The sequence below is a fragment of the Macaca mulatta genome, chromosome 3 (genome assembly GCF_049350105.2).
Source record: "Macaca mulatta isolate MMU2019108-1 chromosome 3, T2T-MMU8v2.0, whole genome shotgun sequence".
Taxonomy (NCBI): Eukaryota; Metazoa; Chordata; class Mammalia; order Primates; family Cercopithecidae; genus Macaca; species Macaca mulatta.
Window position 1 is genome coordinate 90,979,836 of NC_133408.1, and position 22,509 is coordinate 91,002,344.

The window sequence follows — 22,509 nt, forward strand, 5'->3', positions numbered from 1 at the left end:
CACCCATGTTTTAAAACCAATACCATTCTTGAAAAAAAAATGACAAGCAAAAATGATAGTTGCATTAGTTTTTCTTTAGTTGTTGTGTCTGCACAGTGTTTAACTATATTAGTTGGCACATTGTAGTTTTTTGATTGGTAAACTATGGTATATATAATGTCTTCATCTGTTAAACTAGTCATTTAAAGTAGAAACTGGCAATTTATCCAAGAGACATCTTACCACAGAAGCCTCTTATAGAAGACAGATAAAGTAGAAGTCAGGGGCTCAGGCTGAGGTGGTGGTGAAGGGGGCTGGCACAGCCTTTCCTCAGTGTCCAGGAGGATACCACTAACACCCTGGGTCCTGAGAATAGAACTCTCTAGAAGCCATTTCATGGACCCATCCACTCCTTCCTGTGATTTTTTCTTTTGGAGTTCAGTTGTTCCTTTGAAGAAAGAACAAAAGGATTTCATGTTGTTTTGCAAAATATAGTTATAAGAATTATTTTCTGTATTATAAACACATAGTTTGAAAGATGATGTGTAGCACTGAATGATGGTTAGTACCATTTCTTCCAAAAACATTGTGTGTGTGTGTGTGTGTGTGTATGTGCGTGTGCGCGCGTGCTTGTGGGCAGAGATAGGAAGCAGTTGAGAGTGAGGAAGGGACTTGAATTTGAACAGAATTTTCTCCTCTGTGGAGCATATTAGTTAAATATGTACTTGGACTGAACCATAACACTGTGTTTAAAGCAGTGAAAGACATGAGCCACCATTCTCAGCAATATCAAAGCTGAAGCCCTCCGTAACCATGTGATCTCACACCATCATGCCGTTCCTGCTGGAGTGGGAGGCAGAGTTCTGAGAAGTGGAGAATGTGAGTGCTTTTAAATTAAGTGTCTTTGATAATTACCAGAATAACGGAAAAAGTTTATGAACCAGATCAGGAAAAATATGCTCATTAGTCATATGAATATTAGTTTTCTCAACATAACAATATACTTCTGAGGTTCCCCCTTCTTCCTTGGCCCTGCACACACACAAAAAATGCCATTTGTGTAGACTGTATGGCCATTTCTGTAGAGTGTATGAAAAGAGACCCTCTAATACAATAGAGAAGTTGGAAAAGCTGAATACATTTTCTCTCTCTAACTTAGCACACATAAAGGGCAAGAGCCAGAAAATTAAATTTTATTTAAAGAATTTTGAGGATGAAAAGCACAACGATATTAATTTTTCTCCACTGTCACTTTCCACTTTCATCACTGCTACAATTTATTGTACCCACTTGTTCCTGGAAAAGAAAGAGCATAATAGCTTGTTACAGTGATTTCTTTTTAAAATAAAGTGTTGTAGGATGTTGAAAAGCTAGAAGAAACCAATGGCTAGTGGTAAATGAAAGAGAGGGAACTTTGTTTGCAAAGATGTGGACAGGGAATAATATTGCTCCTTGAATTTATCCACTAACAATCCAGTATTAATATCTGTGGGACTTCCCATTTAGAATATTGGTAAGGTAGAATTAGTTGCTACATCTCCATAATTATTTCTTAAAATGGTTTTCTGAGAACCAGGAAAATGTCACACTACTTCTTGTTCCTACTTCCTATTCTAGCTGTTCCAGGTTTTATTATGAAAATGTGTAAGTAGGAGTAAAAGCCAAGCTCTTACTTAACAGAGTGCCTGGTGTGCAGTAAACATTAATTCTCTTCCTCCTTCTCTATCCTTATGCCTTCTGCACTGACCCCAGGATCCAGCGAGGAGGGTGACAAAAAGTGTCACAGCAGATAGCTCATGAATTCCATCCTTTTCATTAGTTAGCTAAAAACTTTTTCCACTCCTGTCTTCTTCCCTTTGCAGTTTTTTTTGTTTTGTTTTGTTTTTTTCTCCAACAGGAAACCCACTGTTGTTTTGTTTCTCTACCAAAATGTGTCAGGTTGCCTTCGTTTAGGGCTAGGACAGCAGGCTCTATGATGGGATCTAGTTTTTCTCATTGTATTAGTTTTCCCTTGTTTGAATGAAGAAAGCAATTATAAACCTGGATTACTGTTCATTTCATTTTCATCCATGTATGTCATTTATTCATTCATTTGTTCATTATGACATTTGTAGAAGTGTAGGGCACTGTGTAGGGCTGTGTATGTGTTAAGGGGTGGGAGGGACTAGAGCAGAAGGTTATTGGAACTGAGGCATCTGACCCTCTGTCCCTGCTTTTTAGTGGCTCACAGTCTGGGGTTGTGGGGAGGGTTGGAAAGAAAGACAGGAAGACAAGTAGATACATTTCAAATAAGCATTTACTGAACCCTTGCTGTGATCAAGGAACTGAATCAAATTTTATGTGGATACCAGGTTTTACTAAACTTGTTTTTTTCTTTCAAGGAGATTATACTTTAGTAGAGGAGAGAAGACACATCTAATGTAGCAGAACTTTAGGGAGCTTTCTATGTGTCACTCACCAAACTGCAATAGTACTGGGGAGTTCATTTATTTTCATGTCAATTACATAAAATAATCCTTCCTATGCAAAGAAGGTAGAGACTCTCTGAGCTAGAATAATTATAGCAGGAATTGTAGAGGAAGTTGGGAGCAAAATAGTCATAGTAGTTAAGGGTTCTGACTTGGGAGTCAGATATATCTGGTTTTGGATCCTGGCTTCGTTACTTAATAGCTGCGTGACTTTGGGGGAAGGAGGGAGATAATTACCTTTTCAAGATTCAGTTTTCCTGCTTGTAAATTGGGGATTATATTGATAATATTTACTGTGGTAGATTGTGTTTTCCAAAATGGTCATATCAGTATCTTTTATTATACATGATCTTACCATATCCCTGTGAAATTCCTGCCATCTAGCAATAGCGTTTATGTTCCTCCGTTTGATCTTGAGTGGAATGCTGTGACAGCTTTGACCAACAGAGCATAACAGAAGTGATACTATATGGCTTGCAAGGCTACATCATAAAAATGTTATTCACCTCCATCTTGCTCTGCAGTGTATCTCTTGGAACCCAGCCACCACGCTGGGAGGAAGCCCAAGCAGCCCATGGAGAGTCTCAAGTGGGAGGAATTGAGGCCTCTGGCCCACGGGCCTGGCTGAGTTCCCAACCAACAGTTAGCCTCAACTTTCCAGCCATGTGAGTGACCATCTTACAAGTGGATCCCGCAGCAAGCCCCAGTTGAGTTGCCCTGGCTGACTGTGCATGGAGCATAGATGAACCATACCTACCCAACCCTGCCCAAATTGTAGTTTCATGGGAAAAATAAAGTGATTGTTGTTGTGTGAAGCCAATAAGTCTGGAGATGGTTTGTTATACAGCAGTATACAAACAGGACACTTGCCACATAAAGTTGCTAAGAGGAGTCAATGAAATGATACATATAAATCAGCATAAAACTAGTGACCCATTAATGATAGCTCTCTTCATTATTATCACTAGTTAAGAGAAGTTATTTAATAGACGTCAGCATTAGTTCAAAGCAAGGTCACAACCTAAAAAGCTACCTATGAACTTTTGGCATCCAGTAGGTTTTAGGAAACTAATTGTGTTCACTTTTTTTTTTTTCCACTTGCAAAACCCTGCTGTGTGTCAGCTTCTGGATCACCTTTCTGCTGCTATTGTGCTGAGTTTGTTCTGAACTCTGTGTTCTCTGTCGTTTCAGAGTTTTACTTAGGCTTTCTGTGCCATGGCCCGATGTGTAAACAATGTTTAAACTTCCAGATTATTCTGTGAAAGTCATGCTCAAGGCTGTTATTTTATTTAAAAAACTTTTGTGTGTGTGTGTGTGGTAAAAAGCAACACAAAATTTACAACTTTACCATTTTAAGCATACAGTACAATAGCATTAACTATATACATATTCTTACACAACAGATGTCTAGAGCTTTTTCATTGTGAGTGACTGGAACTCTATACCCACTGATAAACAACCTCCCCTTTCCCTTCTCCCCAGCCCCTGGCAACTACCATTGTACTTTATGTTTCTAAGAGGTTGACTACTTTAAATAATCCCTATCAGTGTAATCATGCAGTATGGGTCTTTTTGTGGCTGACTTATCTCACTTAGTATCATGTCCTCAAAGTTCATCTGAGTTGTAGCACATGACAAGATCTCCTTCTGCTTTAGGCTGAATAATATTCCATTGTATGTATATTCCTACGGTTTCTTTATCCCTTCATCTATTAATTAACATTCAGGCTGCTTCTCCTTCCTGGCTATTGTGACTAATGCTGCAGTGTACACAGTAGTGCAAATGTCGCTCTGCTGTTATTTTTTCCACTTCCTACCAATAGCAGAATCTCACTGAAATGCATTGGAAAGACAGATAGTAGAGGCTTATCTGAGTTCTTTGCCATCTTTTTTCCAAGGTATCTTAGATAGTGATACATAATCAGGTAGCCAGACTGCCCAGATTCTTCCTGGGGGTTTCAACTTCATTATGTGTATCTATTGTGTAACCGGATGTGATTAGAATTAAACCTCTGCCGGGCTTTCTATTACTTTCAGAGCAGTTTCACAAGCATTAGTTTATTGAACCCTTGTTGCATGATAGCTATTTCTTTAGTATGGGGAACACAAGGGTACAAATATGGTGTGGATATAAACTCCAATGTATATATTTGTTGTGGTATTCAATGTTCTTTACCAATGTAAAATTCACTTATAGACTTGACACAATTTTTTGAAATTACTATTTTTAAAATTAATAAATATTTTAAAAATTAATCAATTTTTTTCTAAGATAAATTTTAGGTTTATAGAAAAATTGGGAACAAAGTACAGAGTTTCCATATCCTCTCTTTCCCCAGCAGGGCTTCCCTTTTATTAACATTTGTTACAAGCAATGAGCCAATATCGATACATTATTATTCATTGAAGTTCATAGTTTACCTTAGGGTTTACTTTTTGTTTTTTACAGTTCTGTGAGATTGAACGAACGCATAATGCCATTTATCCACCATTATCCTATCATACAGAAGAATTTTACTATCCTAAAAATCCCCTGCAGTCCACGAATGTATCCCTCTCTTACTGCATGTTGCTGGCAACTACCAATGTTTTTAGTGTCTCAATAGTTTTGCCTTTTCCAGAATGGCATATAGTTGGAATCAAACAATCTGTGGCCTTTTTAGACTGGCTTCCTTCACTTAGAATAGCATTTAAGATTCATCCATGTTCTTTTTTTTTTTTTTTTGAGATGGAGTTTCCCTCTTTTGCCCAGGCTGGAGTGCAGTGGCCCAGTCTCAGCTCACTGCAACCTCCGCCTTCTGGTTTCAAGTGATTCTCCTGCTTCAGCCTCCTGTGTAGCTAGGATTACAGGCATCCACCATCACGCCTGGCTAATTTTTGTATTTTTGGTAGAGACAGGGTTTCAGCATGTTGGCCAGGCTGGTCTCGAACTCCTGACCTCGTGATCTGCCCACCTCAGCTTCCCAAAGTGCTAGCATTACAGGCATGAACCACCGCGCCCACCCCTCATCCATGTTCTTTCATGGCATGATAATTCATTTCTTTTTATCTCCCAGTACTGTATCATTGTGTGGATGTACCATCGTTTATTCACTGATCTATTAAAGGACATCTTAGTTGCTTCTGAGTTTTGTCAAGTATAAGTTAGGCTACTGTAAACATGCATGTGCAGAATTTGTATAGACATAGTTTTTTTAAACTCTATTATAAATTACCAAAGTGTTCTCCACACAGGCTATATTAATTTACACTCCCATTCAGCAGCGTGTATGATTCTGTTTACTACAAATTCTTACTGACAGTTAATACTGATGAATTCTTTCATCTTTGCCCAATTGAAGAGTGAATGTGGGTATCTATCTTACTGTTATTTTAATTTATATTTCCTGATTATTAGTGAATCATCCCATTTTAATCTTGGAAGGAACTTTGAGATCTTCTAGTTAATGCTATATTTTAAAGATGCAAGAAACAAGACTAAGAGTATTTTCTTGGCTGGGCATGGTGGCTCACGCCTGTAGTTCCAGCACTTTGGGAGGCTGAGGTGGGCAGATCACAAGGTCAGGAGTTCGAGACCATCCTGCCTAACACGGTGAAACTCTATCTCTGCTAAAAAAAAAACACACACACACACACAAAATTAGCCGGGCGTGATGGTGGGCGCCTGTAGTCTCAGCTGCTCGGGAGGCTGAGGCAGGTGAATGGTGTGAACCCAGGAGGCGGGGCTTGCTGTGAGCTGAGATTGCGCCACTGCACTCCAGCCTGGGCAACACAGCGAGACTCCCTCTCAAAAAAAGAAAAAAAAAAAGAAAAATTTTCTTACTTCTTCACTTTCATTTTTCTTTCCTAAGAATATGTTTTTAGTCTCATTGCCTTATGCCCCTCATTGTTGTGGCTACTGAATTCAGTATCTCATCCAACGGAAATCTTTCACATTTGCCGGGAGGGTGGAATATATACAAAGAGAGGGAAAAAAAATGAAAGAGTAATACCGCGTATTTCTCCCTTGCACCAACTGCAGATTTCTCCCTTGCACCATCTTTATTTTCACTAACAAGAAGATTCTGTTTCCCAAACTAATTATATTTGACACAGGGCCTGAACCAGCGTGGGTCCTCAAGTGTTCCCATGAATGACAGAATGAACCCTAAGATGCAAGGAGTGGGAGATGAGGTCCGCTTAACAGCTTGAAAATACCCCTAGATCCCAGTGGTATCTCAGCTCTGCAGCTTGAGCTTGACTTCCGAGTCTGCCTGTAGCTGCGGTGGACTGGGAATTACTGATAAGGGAAGCAAGTGTTGACATTTTCCATAGTAGGATGGGTTCTCCAGGGAATTCTGACCCAGGTTTCGTGGTCAGCTCTCTTGAGGCCAGGCTAGCTTTCGGGACCAGCAGAGTTGACCTCTGCGGCAGGGCAGCCTATGCACTGTCCTCTGAGGCTAGCAAGTTCAAGACACTCTGGTTTCCCGTGGAAAGCCTTTGGAGTATTGGAGGAGGATTGGCTGGGCTGTGATCCAGCCAGTCTGTGTTTTAACTGCTGGGGAATGAATAAGCCTATCTTCCTGACTCCCTGTTTCCCATTAAGAAGCCCGACACCTTGAGTCCCAGGAAGCATGCCACACATGACTTTAGTGCCCTGTGCACACACAAGTTTAATTGCTTTGTGATTGCCTAAAATGTGAAATGAAGGAACACATTGCCTATAAGGATACCATTTGCGATTCCGTGCATTTCATTTCATCACACGTATTTGTGTCAGTTAAAGCAACATGGAAGTGTGTTTGCTCCTATCTTGATATAGTGTTTCTCTGTGATTTGGAAGAATAACTGCAGATAAGCAAGCTCTGGGTGTGACAGACATGGGGGCAGAGGTGAGACAAGGTGGAGGCTGGGGCGTAGGGAGGGAGTCAGAAACATTGGGCATTCCAGAAGGAGGGAACAATATGTGCAAGAGCTGGGACCTGCAATAAAGCCTGACATTTCTGGAGGAATTCTTAGTTTTTTTTTTTCCCCATTGTTGTTGTTTTGGTCTTGAAGTATAAAAAGCACCCATGCCTTATTCTTGGGAAAGATTCATTCAGATAAAATCCCATTGTCACTCAAAGTTATGCTTTCTCACACAACCATTTCAGTCCCCCACTGCTGGTGGCCCACATTACCACTGCTTCATTGGTCTGGCCACAGTGAATTCTCTCCTGGAAGTGTTTGCTCAGCAAATGCCTTATTCCAGCAAATTTCAGAGCCCATAGTTCCGATGAACACTCCTGATCATGTGCTGTTTGCATTTTATTCAGAAAAAAATAAAAAATGAGGGGTAAAAAGAGGGGAAGGGATGTGAGCCAAGCAATAGCTCAATGTTTTTTAAGAACTAGATATTTTGTTTTTCATCAAGTAACAATTACCCAGTTGCAACCACAATCTATTTAGAACTAAAAATTTAAGCCAGCCTTCCAAGCCCCAAAGAAAACTATGGAAAAAAAAGATCCAGGAGACTTTTGGTACTGGGATGTAGTATCTCCTTTTCATGCTAAGTTTGCAAACCTTGCTACATTGCCACAAGGAGGAGGAACATTTCAACACTGATTAGCATCTGGGCCTCACAGATGGGGTGTGTTTGTTTGAACAGTGTCTTGGTTATAGGAGAACCTTTATTAGAACAACCCCAAGGGCTCAGGGAGTTTATTATAAACTAGGTTGTTACTTCCATTAACATGGAGAAGCATCTAAAGGATACATTGTTTGTCAGATATATCAACATCAAAGGTTAAAAATAGTGTGGGACCTAGGGATGCACCAGAAAGCTGTGCCAATGGCGGGCATTGGCTGTGATAGGACCAGATGAGAAAGAGCATAAGATACCCATGGAAATCATGGTGCACAGTCACCTGCATGGGGCAGCATGCAGTGTGCATGGGATAGACCTGCCACATGGAGTGAAGGTGGAAAGGGGAGCCACCTAGACATTCAGAGATGGGTCTTGGTGGGATGGGAGAGGGCGTGGACTAGTGAGGATGGAAAGTGCTGGCCCAAACCTTCCCATGCATGCCTTAAAATGAATTTCTTTCTGGACTGATTGGAGAGAAAAAATGATTACAATGTTAGAGATTCTCTTTCCCACCCCTCATTTTCTCTTGCTTTTTTTCCCCATTAATATATTTTATTTTTTAGAAGTTTTAGATTTACTGAAAAATTGACTAGGTAGCACAATGAGTTCCAATATACACCTGCTATCCACAGTTTTCCCTATTATCAACATCTTGCATTAGTGTGGTACATTTGTTATAATTAAGCTAGTATCCATTATTATGAATGAACAACAACAGTTCATTAAGGTTCACTCTATGTGTTGGATGTTCTATGGGTTTTGATAGTTGCGTAATGGGCTGGGCATGGTGGCTCGTGCCTGTAATCCGAGCACTTTGGGAGGCTGAGGTAAGAGGATCACTTGAGGCCAGGAGTTCGAGACCAGCCTGGGAAACACAGTGAGACCCCCATCTCTACAAAAAATAAAAGAATAGCTGGGTGTGGTGATGTGTGACTGTAGTCCGAGCTACTCTGGAGGTTGAGGTGTAAGGATTGCTTGAGGCCAGGAGGTCAAGGCTACAGTGAGCTGTGATCGTGTCACTGCACTCCAGCCTGGGTGACAGAGTGAGACCTTGTCTTAAAAAAAATAAAAAATAAAAAAGACAGTTGCACGATGTCATGTGTCTACTGTTACAAAGTCATACGGAATAATTTCACTGCCTTAAAAATCCACGATGCTTCACCTATGCACCCCCCTACCATCCTCCTGGCCTCCAAACCCCTGGAAACCAGTGAGGTTTTTTTCAGAGATTGGGGGGGTTTCACTGTGTTTCCCAGGCTTGTCTCAAACCCTTGGCTTCAAGTGATCCTCCTACCTCACCCTCCCAAAGTGTTGGGATTACAGGTGTGAGCCACTGTGCCAGGCAAACCACTGAACTTTTGACTGTCCCTATAGTTTTGCCTTTTCTAGAATGTTATATAATTGGAATCATACAGGTATGTAGCCTTTTCAGACTGGCTTCCTTCACTTAGAAATATGCATTTAAAACGTATCCATGTCTTTTTGTGGCCTAATAGCTCATTTAAAAAATTGCTGAGTAATATTCTATTGTGTATCTATACTACAGTTTATTCATTCATCTACGGAAGGACATCAGGGTTGCTTGCAAGTTTTGGCAAATAGGAAGAACAGTGCTGTAAACATTTGAGTGCAGGTTTTTGTGTGGACATAGATTTTCAACTTGTTTGGGTAAATACCTAGAAGCATTATTGCCAGATTGTAACAGACAAGATTATGTTTAACTCTGGAAGAAGGGACCAAACTATCTTCAAAGGTGGTTACACCATTCCCCCTTGCTTTTTGATTTTCCATTGACTTTAGTTTGGGGACAGAAATTAAAGATAATATGTGGAAAAATGCAGGTACTACTTTTAACGTGTAATACCCTGATTCTGAAATATCCAGAGAAGCGTGTTGTGCTAGGTGAGATAAAGACTAACAGTATTCTTCAGTATAAGGATATTAATTGTTTACTTAACCAGAAGTTAGGGATCAGATGGCTTCAGATTCATTAAATAGCTCAAGACTGTCCTCAAGGATCCAGACTCTCTCCCTCTACTCTTCCATAAGTATGTTGGCTTTCTGTCTTCTGCTCATACTTCATGGTCTTAAGATGGCGGCTATAGCACCAGGCAGCATGTCCCCAAACACTTAGGAAGAAAGAGGAAGGCGAAAGAGGAAGAGGAAGCTGTCCTTCCATTTTGTCCCTTTTATCAGAAAAGTGAACACTCCCACCCCAATGAAAAACCCAGCAGATTTTCTCTGATGTTTTACTAACCCCAAATGGGTTCTGTAGTCACTCTAGCTGCATGGAGGCCAGGAAACAGTAATTTGGAGTCTCTCTAATTTCTGCTATTGGTTTCTTCCTGTAATGATATTCTCACTCACAGCCTGGCCTCATCCATTTATCAAGCAGAATATTGCTGGAGCCACTTGTAACTTTTTGTCACTGTATGGGAGGGGAAATAGCTTCTTCCCACGCATCATCAGGTTCATGACTGAGGCCCCCATAACAAAAAACAGATTGACAATAGAAAAGGATTCGAGGTAAGTTTTATGTGCCACAGGAGCCTTCATAGGAAAGAAAGACCTGAAGAAGCAGGTAAACCTGTGTATTTTTATGCTTAGGTTTGGTGAAGAGTAGACAGTCTTAGAGATGTATGATTGGACAAAGGGGCTATCTATGATCTAATTGTAATGAACTGTGGGAAATTTAGCAAGCCTGTTTGATCAGATTCTTCTTGTCATTTCTATGTCTTCAGCTCCTTTCCTTTGGGTATAGGGAAGGAGTCTCTCTCATATGGTTTGCCTGTATCCCCACCCAAATCTCATCTTGAATTGTAGTTCCTATAATCCCCACAGGTCGTGCGAGGGACCTGGTGGGAGGTAATTGAATCATGTGGGTGGTTACCCTCATGCTGTTCTCGTGATAGTGAGTGTATTCTCACAAGATCTGATGGTTTTATAAGGGATTTCCCCCTGCTTTTACCTGAATTCTTCTCCTTCATGCCGCCTTGTGAAGAAGGACATGTTTGCTTCCCCTTCTGCCATGATGATAAGTTTCCTGAGGCCTCCCTAGCCATGCTGAACTGTAAGTCAATTCAACTTCTTTCCTTTAAAAATTACCCAGTCTTGGGTATGTCGTTATAGCATTGTGAGAACAGACTAATACACTCTCTTATAAGGCTCTTATGAAGTGCTTTAAAGAAAAGTCAGAAAATCCTTCCTCGATTTTATGACCTGCTTTAGGAGAAAAGGGGTGACAGGAAGGTAAGAGTGACCTTCCTGCTTCTGTTGTTTTCTCAAATGCCAAGGTGCCATGTTTTGGGGTAGCAGGTCCTGAACCCATCACTTCAATGTTCTTATTTTATCTGTGCATGAGGGCTGAATTATTCCATCACTTTCAAACTGTGTTTTATGGAGCCCCATATTTCTGACATGAGTGTAGGGGTCTCAGCAGGGAGAGTGAACGGAATTTGAGAGGGCAGGGCTCCGGCTTCCCTCTTCTTCCTAGACAAGCATACCTTCATTTACTTAAGCTTCCTCCCAGGGTAGAGTTCCTAGGGGTTTCCTTTGAATTAAACTTCTGCAGTTAAAATTAAGGGTAAAAGCATTCAGTTAGGTGGATGTCTCTTTCAATTCTAAGAGTCAGACTTTTGGACCAAGATGAGACAAGGCTATTAGTCTTGTCCTGAGTCCTTTGCAAAATCCCTAGGATTTTTTGCCTTGAAAACTTTACCAAATACCCATATTGTGCACAGGTTGGAAGAAAATTGTTTTGTCTTCTGTCCTAAAGAAAAAGGAATTTATTTGCCATTTAAAAAGTGGCTTAAATCTTAGCTCTTCCTTGTCAAGTTGATGGTCTGGAGGGGGAAGATAAGAAGATGGCCATCAGTCTAAGTGTTATTCCTAAAAAGTAGAAGTTTTGATCTTTCCTGGTATCTCCAAATGGAATTTATCAAAGATTCTGCAGTAACTGAAAGGGGTGATCTGTATTCTCTTCCACTGTTTCCTAAATCTCTCACACGTTTATGTGAAATTTGTGGACTTTTCAGGTGGGCATTTAATATATGATATAGTATTAATCTGGGTTGGAAAATGTTCTGGGCTTTTAAAGTATATCTTAGTTAAAATGCTTTGTAATTTGCATATATGCCCTGAAGTAATTTTATGGAATAGAAAAATACATGAAAACAAAAACAGAAACTAGGTCTATGCTGAATTTGCTATTGGGTGAAACTGACTTTTTTTTTTTTTTTTTTTTTTTTTTGAAATAACTCCAGTGGTTTCATGGTCCACACAGCACATTGTGATCTATGGACAGTGTACTGATGCAGATTCTGTCTGCCTGATCCTGGAAGGTACACTGGCTTTCCAGGCTTGTCGGTGCAGTATTTAAATAAATGAGCCCTGCTGTGTGTGAGAAAAAGGGCCTCTGTACTAACTGAGCATATGCTATCTGATGTTCTATATTTACATGTGTCATCTCATTTACAATGTATAACTCCCTCCAAAATAAGTGTTCTCCCATTTTGCTGTGGAAGACAGTGACACATCAAAGTTGTACCATATTAAATAGCTAGGAAGTGTCAAAGTTGGAGCTAAAGTCTCCCAGAAGCCTGTATATTTGTCACTAAATCAGTAACTCTGCTTCACTAAAATTAATTGGCATTCTTCACATAAATGCAGGGGGAAGGGAACTAGTAAATTTTGGAATGCATTTTTGTGCCAGATAATTTGCACATTTCAAATTGTTTAATCCTCACAACAACCCTGGGGGAAGGGGGTTTATGCCGTGTGTGGAGCGGGAACTATAGCATTACTCCCACTTCAGGTCACAGGAAATTGAGGATTGAAATTATAGAGGAAATGGGCCCTTGAAGAGCACGTAATCTCCCCTAAAGATGTAGCAGTAATGATGCTGCAGATGTCTTTAGGTGGTGGAACTTCTGGCCTCTTTACGAATTTGTAAAATTCCCACCAAAACAGTCACTCAGCGTATTCTGAATACCGGAGGCTGATGTCATGCATTATCCAAAAGCATGATGAATGTTTATCTACCCAAAGCATAAGATGAAAGGTTCTGATTTTCCTCCTTCTCCACGTACTTGACAGCAGCTAGTGGGCAAATACTTGGCTTCCCTACCCTGTGTGTGCTGGGCTCTTGTTGGGCTGAGGTCGAGGAATAGCATGTGCCTGTGCAAAGTGGCTATGCCCAGGGCTTCCTGAGAGTGGCCCTGGTAGAATGGCCGTGGTAGAATGCCCTGGCCCTGGTAGAATGCAAAATTGGTGGTCCCTTCAGTGAGAACTCACTGGCAGAAAATCCTCACGCAAAACCTAAAACTTAGATTGATCTGCAATAAAATTGTCCAGGAACCCACTGCCTCCACTCCTGTCCTGGGAGAGATTTGCTCCCATCTCTGTCTCCATTCTGCAAGAGTTTGTTGGATGTGGTCCCAGCCCTCCTGGGCATTTCCTGGCAGAGGCTGGGCAGGCTATGATATCACGGCAGGGGGCAGATCAAGGAGGAGCCAGAACCTGGAACCCCTGTGCCTCTGGATCCAGGTGGCTGCTGGATGGGAAGGCAGAAACTCAGCAGGAGAGTGAGGATCGCCATTCGCCCAAGAGGCAGGATGTAGACTCTGACCAGAGGGCTCAGCGATAGGTACCAGGCAGGCATTGGCTCTTTGGGCTGGTACACGTACATAAGCATACATATGGGATACTGCTCCATGCCCTACTAAGCTGTAATGTTCATGGAGCTGGGTTTGGCCTGCAGGAACAGGGTGCCTTGAAAGAAACCTTCCTGTGCTGCTTGGGGGCGAAGGAGGGCCTCACGTTGTAGATGCAGACCTGGCTCATGAGTCTAGCAGGGGGCTGACTGAGTCTAGCAGAAGGGTCGAAGTGCTGCCCTAGCTGAAGTTATCCTTCTCTCCATTTTCCGAGAGGAATGAATCAGTGTCAGTGCGGCAGAAAACTTAGGATAAGATGATAGCAGCAGTACACACGAGCAGGGGGTGTCCTCCCGTCCCACATTCTTCCTTGTCATTTCCTTAGGGAAGGAAACCTCAGCCCTTTAGTTTCCTTGTATAGAAAGGTTGACTTTTGTTTCAAGTGTCCAGGAATCTAACATCAGGAGGTAAATAGAATCCTGGAGACAAAGCAGAAAGATAAACAAGGTTAGTGAATCCATCCCTTTCTGGTTCCTCCCTGAGTTGCCTTGTCTTTTTTTCTTGAATGGAGCAGTGAAGAGGGCTTCAGAAGAAAGACAATAATGATTAATTGACTGTTTACATTTCCATGAATATATGGATTGGGTTTTTGTTTGAAGGAAACTTTGATGTTTTTGAACATAGGAAGGGAAAATAAAAACCAAAAATAGTAACCTCCTTTCTTTCTAGGTGATGAGAAGAGAGTTCAAAAGCCCTTTACTGCTGTTTCATGTATTTATACAATTAAAAAACAATAACCCGGGGGGGGCAGAAAAAGGTAGTACATCTTTACTAGCATCTATTATGTGTCAGGGAGGCTCTGTGCGAGAGCTCTGTGAGCTCATTTAATTCTCACAGCAGTCCTAATGAAATGTGTATTATTGGCCATCTTTTATAAAATTTAAATTTAAATTTAAATTTTAAGTTCTGGGATACCTGTGCAGGATGTGCAGGTTTGTTACATAGGTAATCGTGTGTCATGGTGGTTTGCTGCACCTATCAACCCATCACCTAGGTATTGAGCCCAGCATGCATTAGCTATTTTTCCTAATGCTCTCATTAGCTGTTTTTGCTAATGCTCTCCCTCCCTGTATCCCACCTGCTGACAGGTATGTTGTTGTGTGTGTTGTTCTCTTCCCTGTGTCCATGTGTTCTCATTGTTCAGCTCCTGCTTATAAGTGAGAATATGCAGTATTTGGTTTTCTGTTCCTGTGTTAGTTTGCTGAAGATAATGGCTTCCAGCTCCATCCATGTTCCTGCAAAGGACATAATCTCATTCCTTTGTATGGCTGCATAGTATGGTGTATATGTACTACATTTTCTTTATCCAGTCTATCGTTGATGGGCATTTGGGTTGGTTCCATGCCTTTGCTATTGTGAATAGTGCTGCAGTAAACATATGCATGCATGTATTTTTGTAATAGAATGATTTATATTCCTTTGGGTATATACCCAGTAATGGGGTTGCTGGGTCAAATGGTATTTCTGTTTCTAGATCTTTGAGGAATCGTATTATCCATCTTGATGAGGAAAGTGAGGTGCACAGAGGTGATACTGCCCAGAAGGAAATCACAGGCAAACAGATCTGAGGGGTCCAGCTGCATCTTCACAGGCGTGCTGTCCATAACGCCTTTTGTACATGGATGCTGCCCAATGGGGCTGTCTTACAGATGCCTTTTATGACCCATACCTTTACCCTATGTATTCCTCATAGAGTTGATCCAAAGATGGGATTGAGCCTACTATCAATTTTCTGTCAAACCTTTGAGAACTAAATATTTCGCTTTTGAGCATGAGATATTTTAAGTGTTGTTATTCAAAAGAGAAGAAAAGGAAATGACAAATAAAATTAACAAAGTCTAATTTGAGAGATCATGAAAAAAAGTCTTAAGTGTTTTTTGTGGGTCTTATGTTGTTTCTTGCCTTGATATTTAAGTAAATTAAGTAAGGTTCAGTTGACTATATATTTTGCAGACATTCTAACCTGTTCATTACAGTTTACTACTGTGGTTGTCTATATTCCAGCCAGTTTCTTTCTGTCTGAGAAAAGTTCCTTTCTTCAGTCTACCTCAGTCTCTCTTTGGGTTCAGCTACCAGGTGGACAGGTGGTCTTTTATAATGCAATATAGTCATATTTAAGGTTCTTCTTTTTCTTACTCAGTGGAAGCACTTGATGCCCCCAATTGTCCTCTTATCACTCCTTTGCCAACGTCCTATGGAATTTCATGTATAGTAATTTCAGAATCGCTAATTTCTGGCTAACACTTATTGAACTCCTGTGATATTGTTGTGTAAAGGAAAAATATATACATCTAACACTTGGAAATAGGCACATAGGCAAAAGTATAACTGCATGTCCCTTCAATGTCATACAGAATTATTGTCCCCACTCAAGATTATCCAATTCTCTAGGAGTAGGTGACTTTCTCTGCTATTGTTTAATTTACTATTTGCTGTTGGTTAGGATATTGTACAATCCGTAAGGGTAAATGAATACTATAGAAAATGGACAGTGATGCAAAGGGTTTCTGTGTGATAGCAGTGTGAATGATTCTTGCCCATTAGAAAAGATAGCCCCAAAGTACCATTTTAACGTCCTATAAAGCATTACTTAGGTTTTTTTATCTACTTCAGCAATCTTATTTTATCATTTTTTTTTCTTTAAGGGACTATATTAGTGGCTCTGACATGCATTATACATTTTACTTTTTTCCTTTTTTGTTTTGTTTTGTAGAGACAGAGTCTCGCTATGTTGCCCAGGGGTCTTGAACTCCTGGACTCAAGCAATCCTCCCATCTTGACCTCCCAGAGTAGTGGGATTACAGGCATGAGCCACTGTGCCAGGCTGCTTTATGCAATTTAATCTTCATGTAAATCCTCTTAGGTGAGCTTATCATTATGTCTACTGTGCTTAGAAAGAAAGGAGGCTCAAAGGTGTTCAAGTGGCCTGATACAGGATGGATGGCTTAGTAATTTGGAGCCACCAAGGGAGCAAAGGTTCATCTGAATAAGGTCCACTGTTGAATACACTTTGTGATGTCACCATGAAAACCCACATTATTCTCACCAAGGACTGCAGTGATGAAGTGCAGCTGAGGATGACTCAATAAGGTGCACAAAAGAATGTAGATTAATAAAAGGAAGAAATAAGTAAAGGCAAAAAGGCTGAGACTGCCTACAAAAAACTGTGATGCTATTGCATTTTCTTCTCACCATTAATCAGAAATAAAGTGTGCAAAATGTCTGTGCACTTGTTTTCATTCATTGTAGCACTACACAGATTTTACTTGGAAAGTCCCTGTCTCCTACCTCAGCCCTGAATATTTGCTTACGGTGTGTGTATAGAGAAGTGGTTTAAAATAAGAAGTAGCAGAGGTGCTTGCTTTACATTAACGAAGCATAACATACAAGATGTTGAGAGAGAAGAAGAGCCATAATTGCTTCTAGACTCTAGCCAAACCCTGGGTTTTCATCTTTCAACATGTAAATGTACAGTTTCTAAATTCAGCTTTTTATCATTCCGGCGTGTTTTCACTTTTTCTTAAGGATCTCATCAAGTTCTGAAAACAAAATTGGTTGTAACTTACTTTCCTTAAAAGGAAATAAATGAAGTGTGTGCTATGAAATTAAGTCAACAATGGGCTGCCCTAATTCTAGAATTACTGGAAATGATTAGGGAAGCATACATGGTAGGTGGCAGTGAGAGAGGCAGGATGAGCAACTCTTTTTTTTTTTTTTTTTTTTGAGATGGATTTTCACTCTTGTTGCCCAGGCTGGAGTGCAATGGTATGATCTTGGCTCACCGCAACCTCTGCCTCCCAGGTTCAAGCGGTTCTCCTGCCTCAGCCTCCCGAGTAGCTGGGATTACAGGCGTGCGCCACTACACCCGGCTAATTTTGTATTATTTTAGTAGAGACAGGGTTTCTCCATGTTGTTCAGGCTGGTCTCAAACTCCTGACCTCATGATCTGCCCACCTCGGCCTCCCAAAGTGCTGGGATTACAGGCGTCAGCCACCACGCCTGGCCTAGGATGAGCAACTCTTTTTGTATTTTTTTATTTTTTTATTTTATTATTATTATTTTTTTTTGAGACAGAGTCTCGCTCTGTCGCCAAGGCTGGAGTGCAGTGGCCGGATCTCGGCTCACTGCAAGCTCTGCCTCCCGGGTTCCCGCCATTCTCTTGCCTCAGCCTCCCGAGTAGCTGGGACTACAGGCGCCCGCCACCTCGCCCGGCTGTTTTTTTGTATTTTTTAGTAGAGACGGGGTTTCACCGTGTTAGCCAGGATGGTCTTGATCTCCTGACCTCGTGATCCGCCCGTCTCGGCCTCCCAAAGTGCTGGGATTACAGGCTTGAGCCACCGCGCCCGGCCTAGCAACTCTTAAAACACAGCTCTCTGTCTCTTTCTGGTACTGTCAAACTACTCCCAGCTATGCTCATGATAATTACTGCAGGAGGTAACACTGGGAACTAAAATGTAATTAAAATACTCAGTCTGCCATGATATTCATCCATGACTGCAAACTTTGGCCTTGAAACATTCCAGTAATCAGACTCAGTGAAAATTTGCTGGAGTCTCAAGTTTAAGATATTGGGAAATTGGTTTTGTGTCTAGAGGTGCTGAGTTAGCAACACCTACTCTTCTCATCTGCATTCTGATCAAAGGCACCCCCATTGCCATGCACTTAATCCAGAAGCCCCCAGGCCCTCCTGATAACTCTCAGCCCTTCACTTCTTACATTCCTGCAAAATTCTGCAGATCTGGTGTTTCTATGGAATCTGGTCTCTATTTCCTCCACACTGTTCCTGCCCTAGATGAACCCTCATCAGCCTCTCTGCTCTGGAAGACACTTCCACTGTCTCCTCATGTATATTCTTATGTACCTCGCTTCCCTTCTGTTCCCCAATGATTCTCCTTCTGCAGATGGGTTCCTTAGGTCGTTGTAAGAATGTGCATGATCTTGGCACTTGGCTTCCAAACCTTCAGAGATTCATGTTTCTTATCAGCCCAGGTATAGGCTCTTGCTGAGTGTCTGAGGCCTGTCTGATCCAGCTCCTGTCTCCTTGTTCTCTAGTCTCCCCTCACCTGTCACTCAGCTTAGCTCACAGTCTGACTGAGGCCCTATTTACATCTTCTTTCAGGTTTTTGAACATGCCAGACCATGTTGAGCTGCTCCTTGGTGCTGGACTGCTTCCCCCTCCACCTGGTCAAGCATCTCCTTCTCACTAATGTCCTGTAGCTTTCTAGTAATAGTATTCTGTAAGAGACCATTCTCTCCTTTGGGGCAGGGCATTGTCCAACATATATTAGTGTCCCTGGGCCTAATAGGGAGAGGCTCCCCGTAAATATAAGTGGCATGAATGAATGAATGAGTAAAAAGAGGTATTTCTTGTGTCAAAAAGTTAAGGCAGCTTACCTCTACTTAGCCATGGAAAAATTGTGTGAGTAGGACTTCAGGTATTCTTTTATTTTCCATAAAGCATATCATCTCTCCTTTCCACCACTTTGTCCTATCTAGGGGGCAGAGCAGGGAGCACTTATACCATAAAAGGCAGAAAAGTTATAGATCAAGATATGCCCAAGGCCCTTCTAGTTCAGCCTCTCCTTGGAGTATGGACTTGAGCATAAAAAAGGGGATCTGAGCATAAAAAGCAAACTGAGGAACAAATGAACAGTGATATTGGTTTTTGGATAAACCAAACCCAGGCACCACTTGACAGCAGGCAAGGGAAGGGCTACAGCTTCACCTTTCTGTGATATTCTCACCAAAAATGCATAACCTGAATCTAATCAGTAGCAGCACCAGATAAATCCAAATTGAGGCACAAAATAACCAGTCCATAGTCTTCACAAGGGTCAAGGTCAGAAAAATCAAGGGAAAACTGAGGGAAGCCCTTTAGAATGAAGAGACTGAAGAGGCACAACAGCTTAAAGCAGTGTGGGATTCTGAACTGGATTTTCTTTTTTTATGTAATATACTATAAAGTACTATTATTGGGACATTTGGTGAAATAATGTACTATAAAGTACATTATTGGGACATTTGGTGAAATTTGAACGAGGTCACAGGAGCAAATATTATTAAATGTTAATTTCTGATTTGAAAGGTTGTGTGTTGGTTATGTAAGAGAATGTCATTGTTTGCTGGAAATCTACACTAAGGTATTAGTGGATGGTGAGCCATTGGGTTGGCAAGTTACTCTCAAGTGGTTCAGGAAGAAATAAATTTATTTATATTATAGCTTCAAATTTTGTGAGTTAGAGATTGCTTCAAAATAAAAAGTTTTTAAAAAGAAAAAAAATCAATGAGCAAGCTTAGACTTTTCCCCGTGGACAAGTTGCCCAGGAAAGACGTTTCGTATTATCTCCTGATGGAAATGTGCGCAGAAGTGACCTTGGTAGACCTTGGAATGAGTTGGGGGTGGGGAGGTGGTGAAGCCAAGGGGCACAGCCAAGAGAACACCTGCATCCTTTCTCAGCAACCCTCAGGAGGTGGCCTTAAGTGCAGACAGGCTCAGAAGACAGCAGACTTCAGGGGAGCACAGTTACCTCCCAGGGCAGGTGCAACTAGCAGGTTTTTAGTGACTGGGAAGCAAGAGGTTTTTAGTGACTGGGAAAGCAGGTTTTTAGTGACTGGGAAGCAAGAGGCCAATTTGATGATAGGAAATGTCATCAAGACTGTAGGAAATGTCATCAAGACCACTGGTACTCAGACTAGCAGATTTCCTCCCTGTAAGCAGATGTCAAGGGAAGGAGTTGTAATCAGGAGAGTGTTTGGTAAATGTAGAATCACAGTGAGAAGAGCTAGCCAGTGTGATCAGAAAGTCCAGAGGCCTCCAGAGTCAGGACAGCTCCATCCCCCATTCTGTAGGGAGGCTTCACACCTGGCAGCAGATGTGGAACAGAGAGGCTAGAGTGGCGCCACCCTCCCTTGTATAGAGCTGGGGTAGCCTGGCAGTGCCAATTTGCTCAGATTTCATGGTTGGCCACCTCTGCTTCTGACTGATGTGCTCTTGCTTTAGATACGCGAATGGCCTCAGCTAGGTTGTTACCAAGTTCTGCCATCTGCAAAGCCCCATGGACTCTTGAATGACTTTGCAGATCTGAGATCTTGTGTTAATTCTTTCTGGATTGGTTTTATACGTTAACTGTCAGAGGCATATGCCACTTTATTCAGGTTCCTTAGAGCTTCTCCTTGCCACCCTGTACTTCCTCAGAGACCACTGGCCATGTGGGAACTTGAGTTACAGAGATGCTGACCTCTAGAGTAGCAACTTCCCTCTTTCTGTTTTGTTTTGCTTTGTTTTGAAGTCTGGAGCCACATCAGAGGAAAGAAAGATTATTTAAAAAAAAAAAAATGTTTACCATCCTGGAATATTTTATTATCTCTAGAGTTCTTTAACTTCCCTGGGTTGCAGACTTCCTTTCGAAAGTTAGCCAGAATATCTATATTTCTCATTTGAGAACAGTGTGTCTCCCTGCTGGAAACTCAAGTTCTTCCATTTCTGGGTGCAAAGTCCATGCAGGGCCATTGCATGTGTGTGGAGATTACAGTTCTCTTTCTACAACTGAATGCTGTCTTAGGGTGGGACACACACTTCCCCCACAGGCTTTGCTGCTCTTTCTTGCACAGGTGGCCACTTCTCCTCCTGCAGGCCTTCTGGGTACTTAGCCCTGGAACCTGTGGTCCCAAATGGTTCCTTGTATAAAAGCCATCTCTTCCCTGGTGAGCGTGACATGGGGGCTTGCCCAAATCTTGACGCTCTTGAGTAGCAGAGGCTGTTTCTGAAGAGGTTCCTGAAATCAGAAACGTGGCATGCAAGTCGGCCCCCAGCTGGGGGTTCTGGACGGCTCGGTGGTTAGAGGCCGGTTAGAGGAGGTGTGGGTCCTTCTATGAGTAACGAAGGCCCTGTGCACCTCCTGGAATAAACTCTGTTTTCTTCAAAGAAACTTTAGAGAGGAAGTACATATATAGACTGGCTCACACTGGTCCAACCTAAGGGTCCTCAACTTACTATAATTTTATATTTTGTTTTATCTTTTGTCATAATATTATAAGGCCTTGCACACAAATGCCTTTATAAATAACTTCTTCTGGGCTGGGTGTGGTGGCTCGTGCCTGTAATCCCAGCACTTTGGGGTGCTGGGCTGGCAGATCACTTGAGGTCAGGAGTTCAAGACCGGCCTGGGCAACATGGTGAAACCCCATCTCTACTAAAAATACAAAAATTAGCCAGGCATGTTGGCGGGCACCTGTAATTCCAGCTACTCAGGAGGCTGAGGCAGGAGAATCACTTGAATCCAGGAGGTGGAGGTTGCAGTGAGCTGAGATCAAGCCACTATGCCCCAGCCTGGACAATAGAGCAAGACTCCATCTTAAAAATAAAAAAGAAAGAAAGAAGTAAAGAAAGAGCTGTGGGGGAGGAAGGGAGGGAGTGAGGAAGGAAGGAAGGGACTACTTTCTCAGAATATGCCTGATTTGGGCTTGATATGAACATTGAACCACTTCCCTCTATCACATATTCAGTTGGGGATAGGAAACAGTGTCTACAGGGTCACCAGGTCAATTTGGTGTCCTGCCCTGGCCACCTGTGTGCCCTGGCAGTTGTCTATAACCAGATTGTCCTCTCATCTAAAAGTGCAAACTCCTGATAAGCTCATGGCCCTCAACACCTGGTAGATAGAAGCAATAGCATGAGGGCCGGGGGATGGTGGTGGTGGTGGGTCCTAAGCTCCTATAAGTCTCAAAGAGCAGAGACTTGGTTTCC

General features: G+C 41.8%; 2 protein-coding genes across 5 annotated transcripts in view; both read left to right on the forward strand.

Moving 5' to 3' along the window:
- LOC144340197 (uncharacterized) overlaps window positions 1-3,267 on the forward strand; it is a 54,179-nt gene extending 50,912 nt beyond the window's left edge. Inside the window, exon 6 of the mRNA XM_077998177.1 lies at window positions 2,972-3,267. Coding sequence (XP_077854303.1) covers window positions 2,972-3,116 — 145 coding nt within the window. The 3' untranslated portion in view covers window positions 3,117-3,267. The remainder of the gene's footprint in view (window positions 1-2,971) is intronic.
- ELMO1 (engulfment and cell motility 1) overlaps window positions 1-22,509 on the forward strand; it is a 575,941-nt gene that overhangs the window by 35,994 nt on the left and 517,438 nt on the right.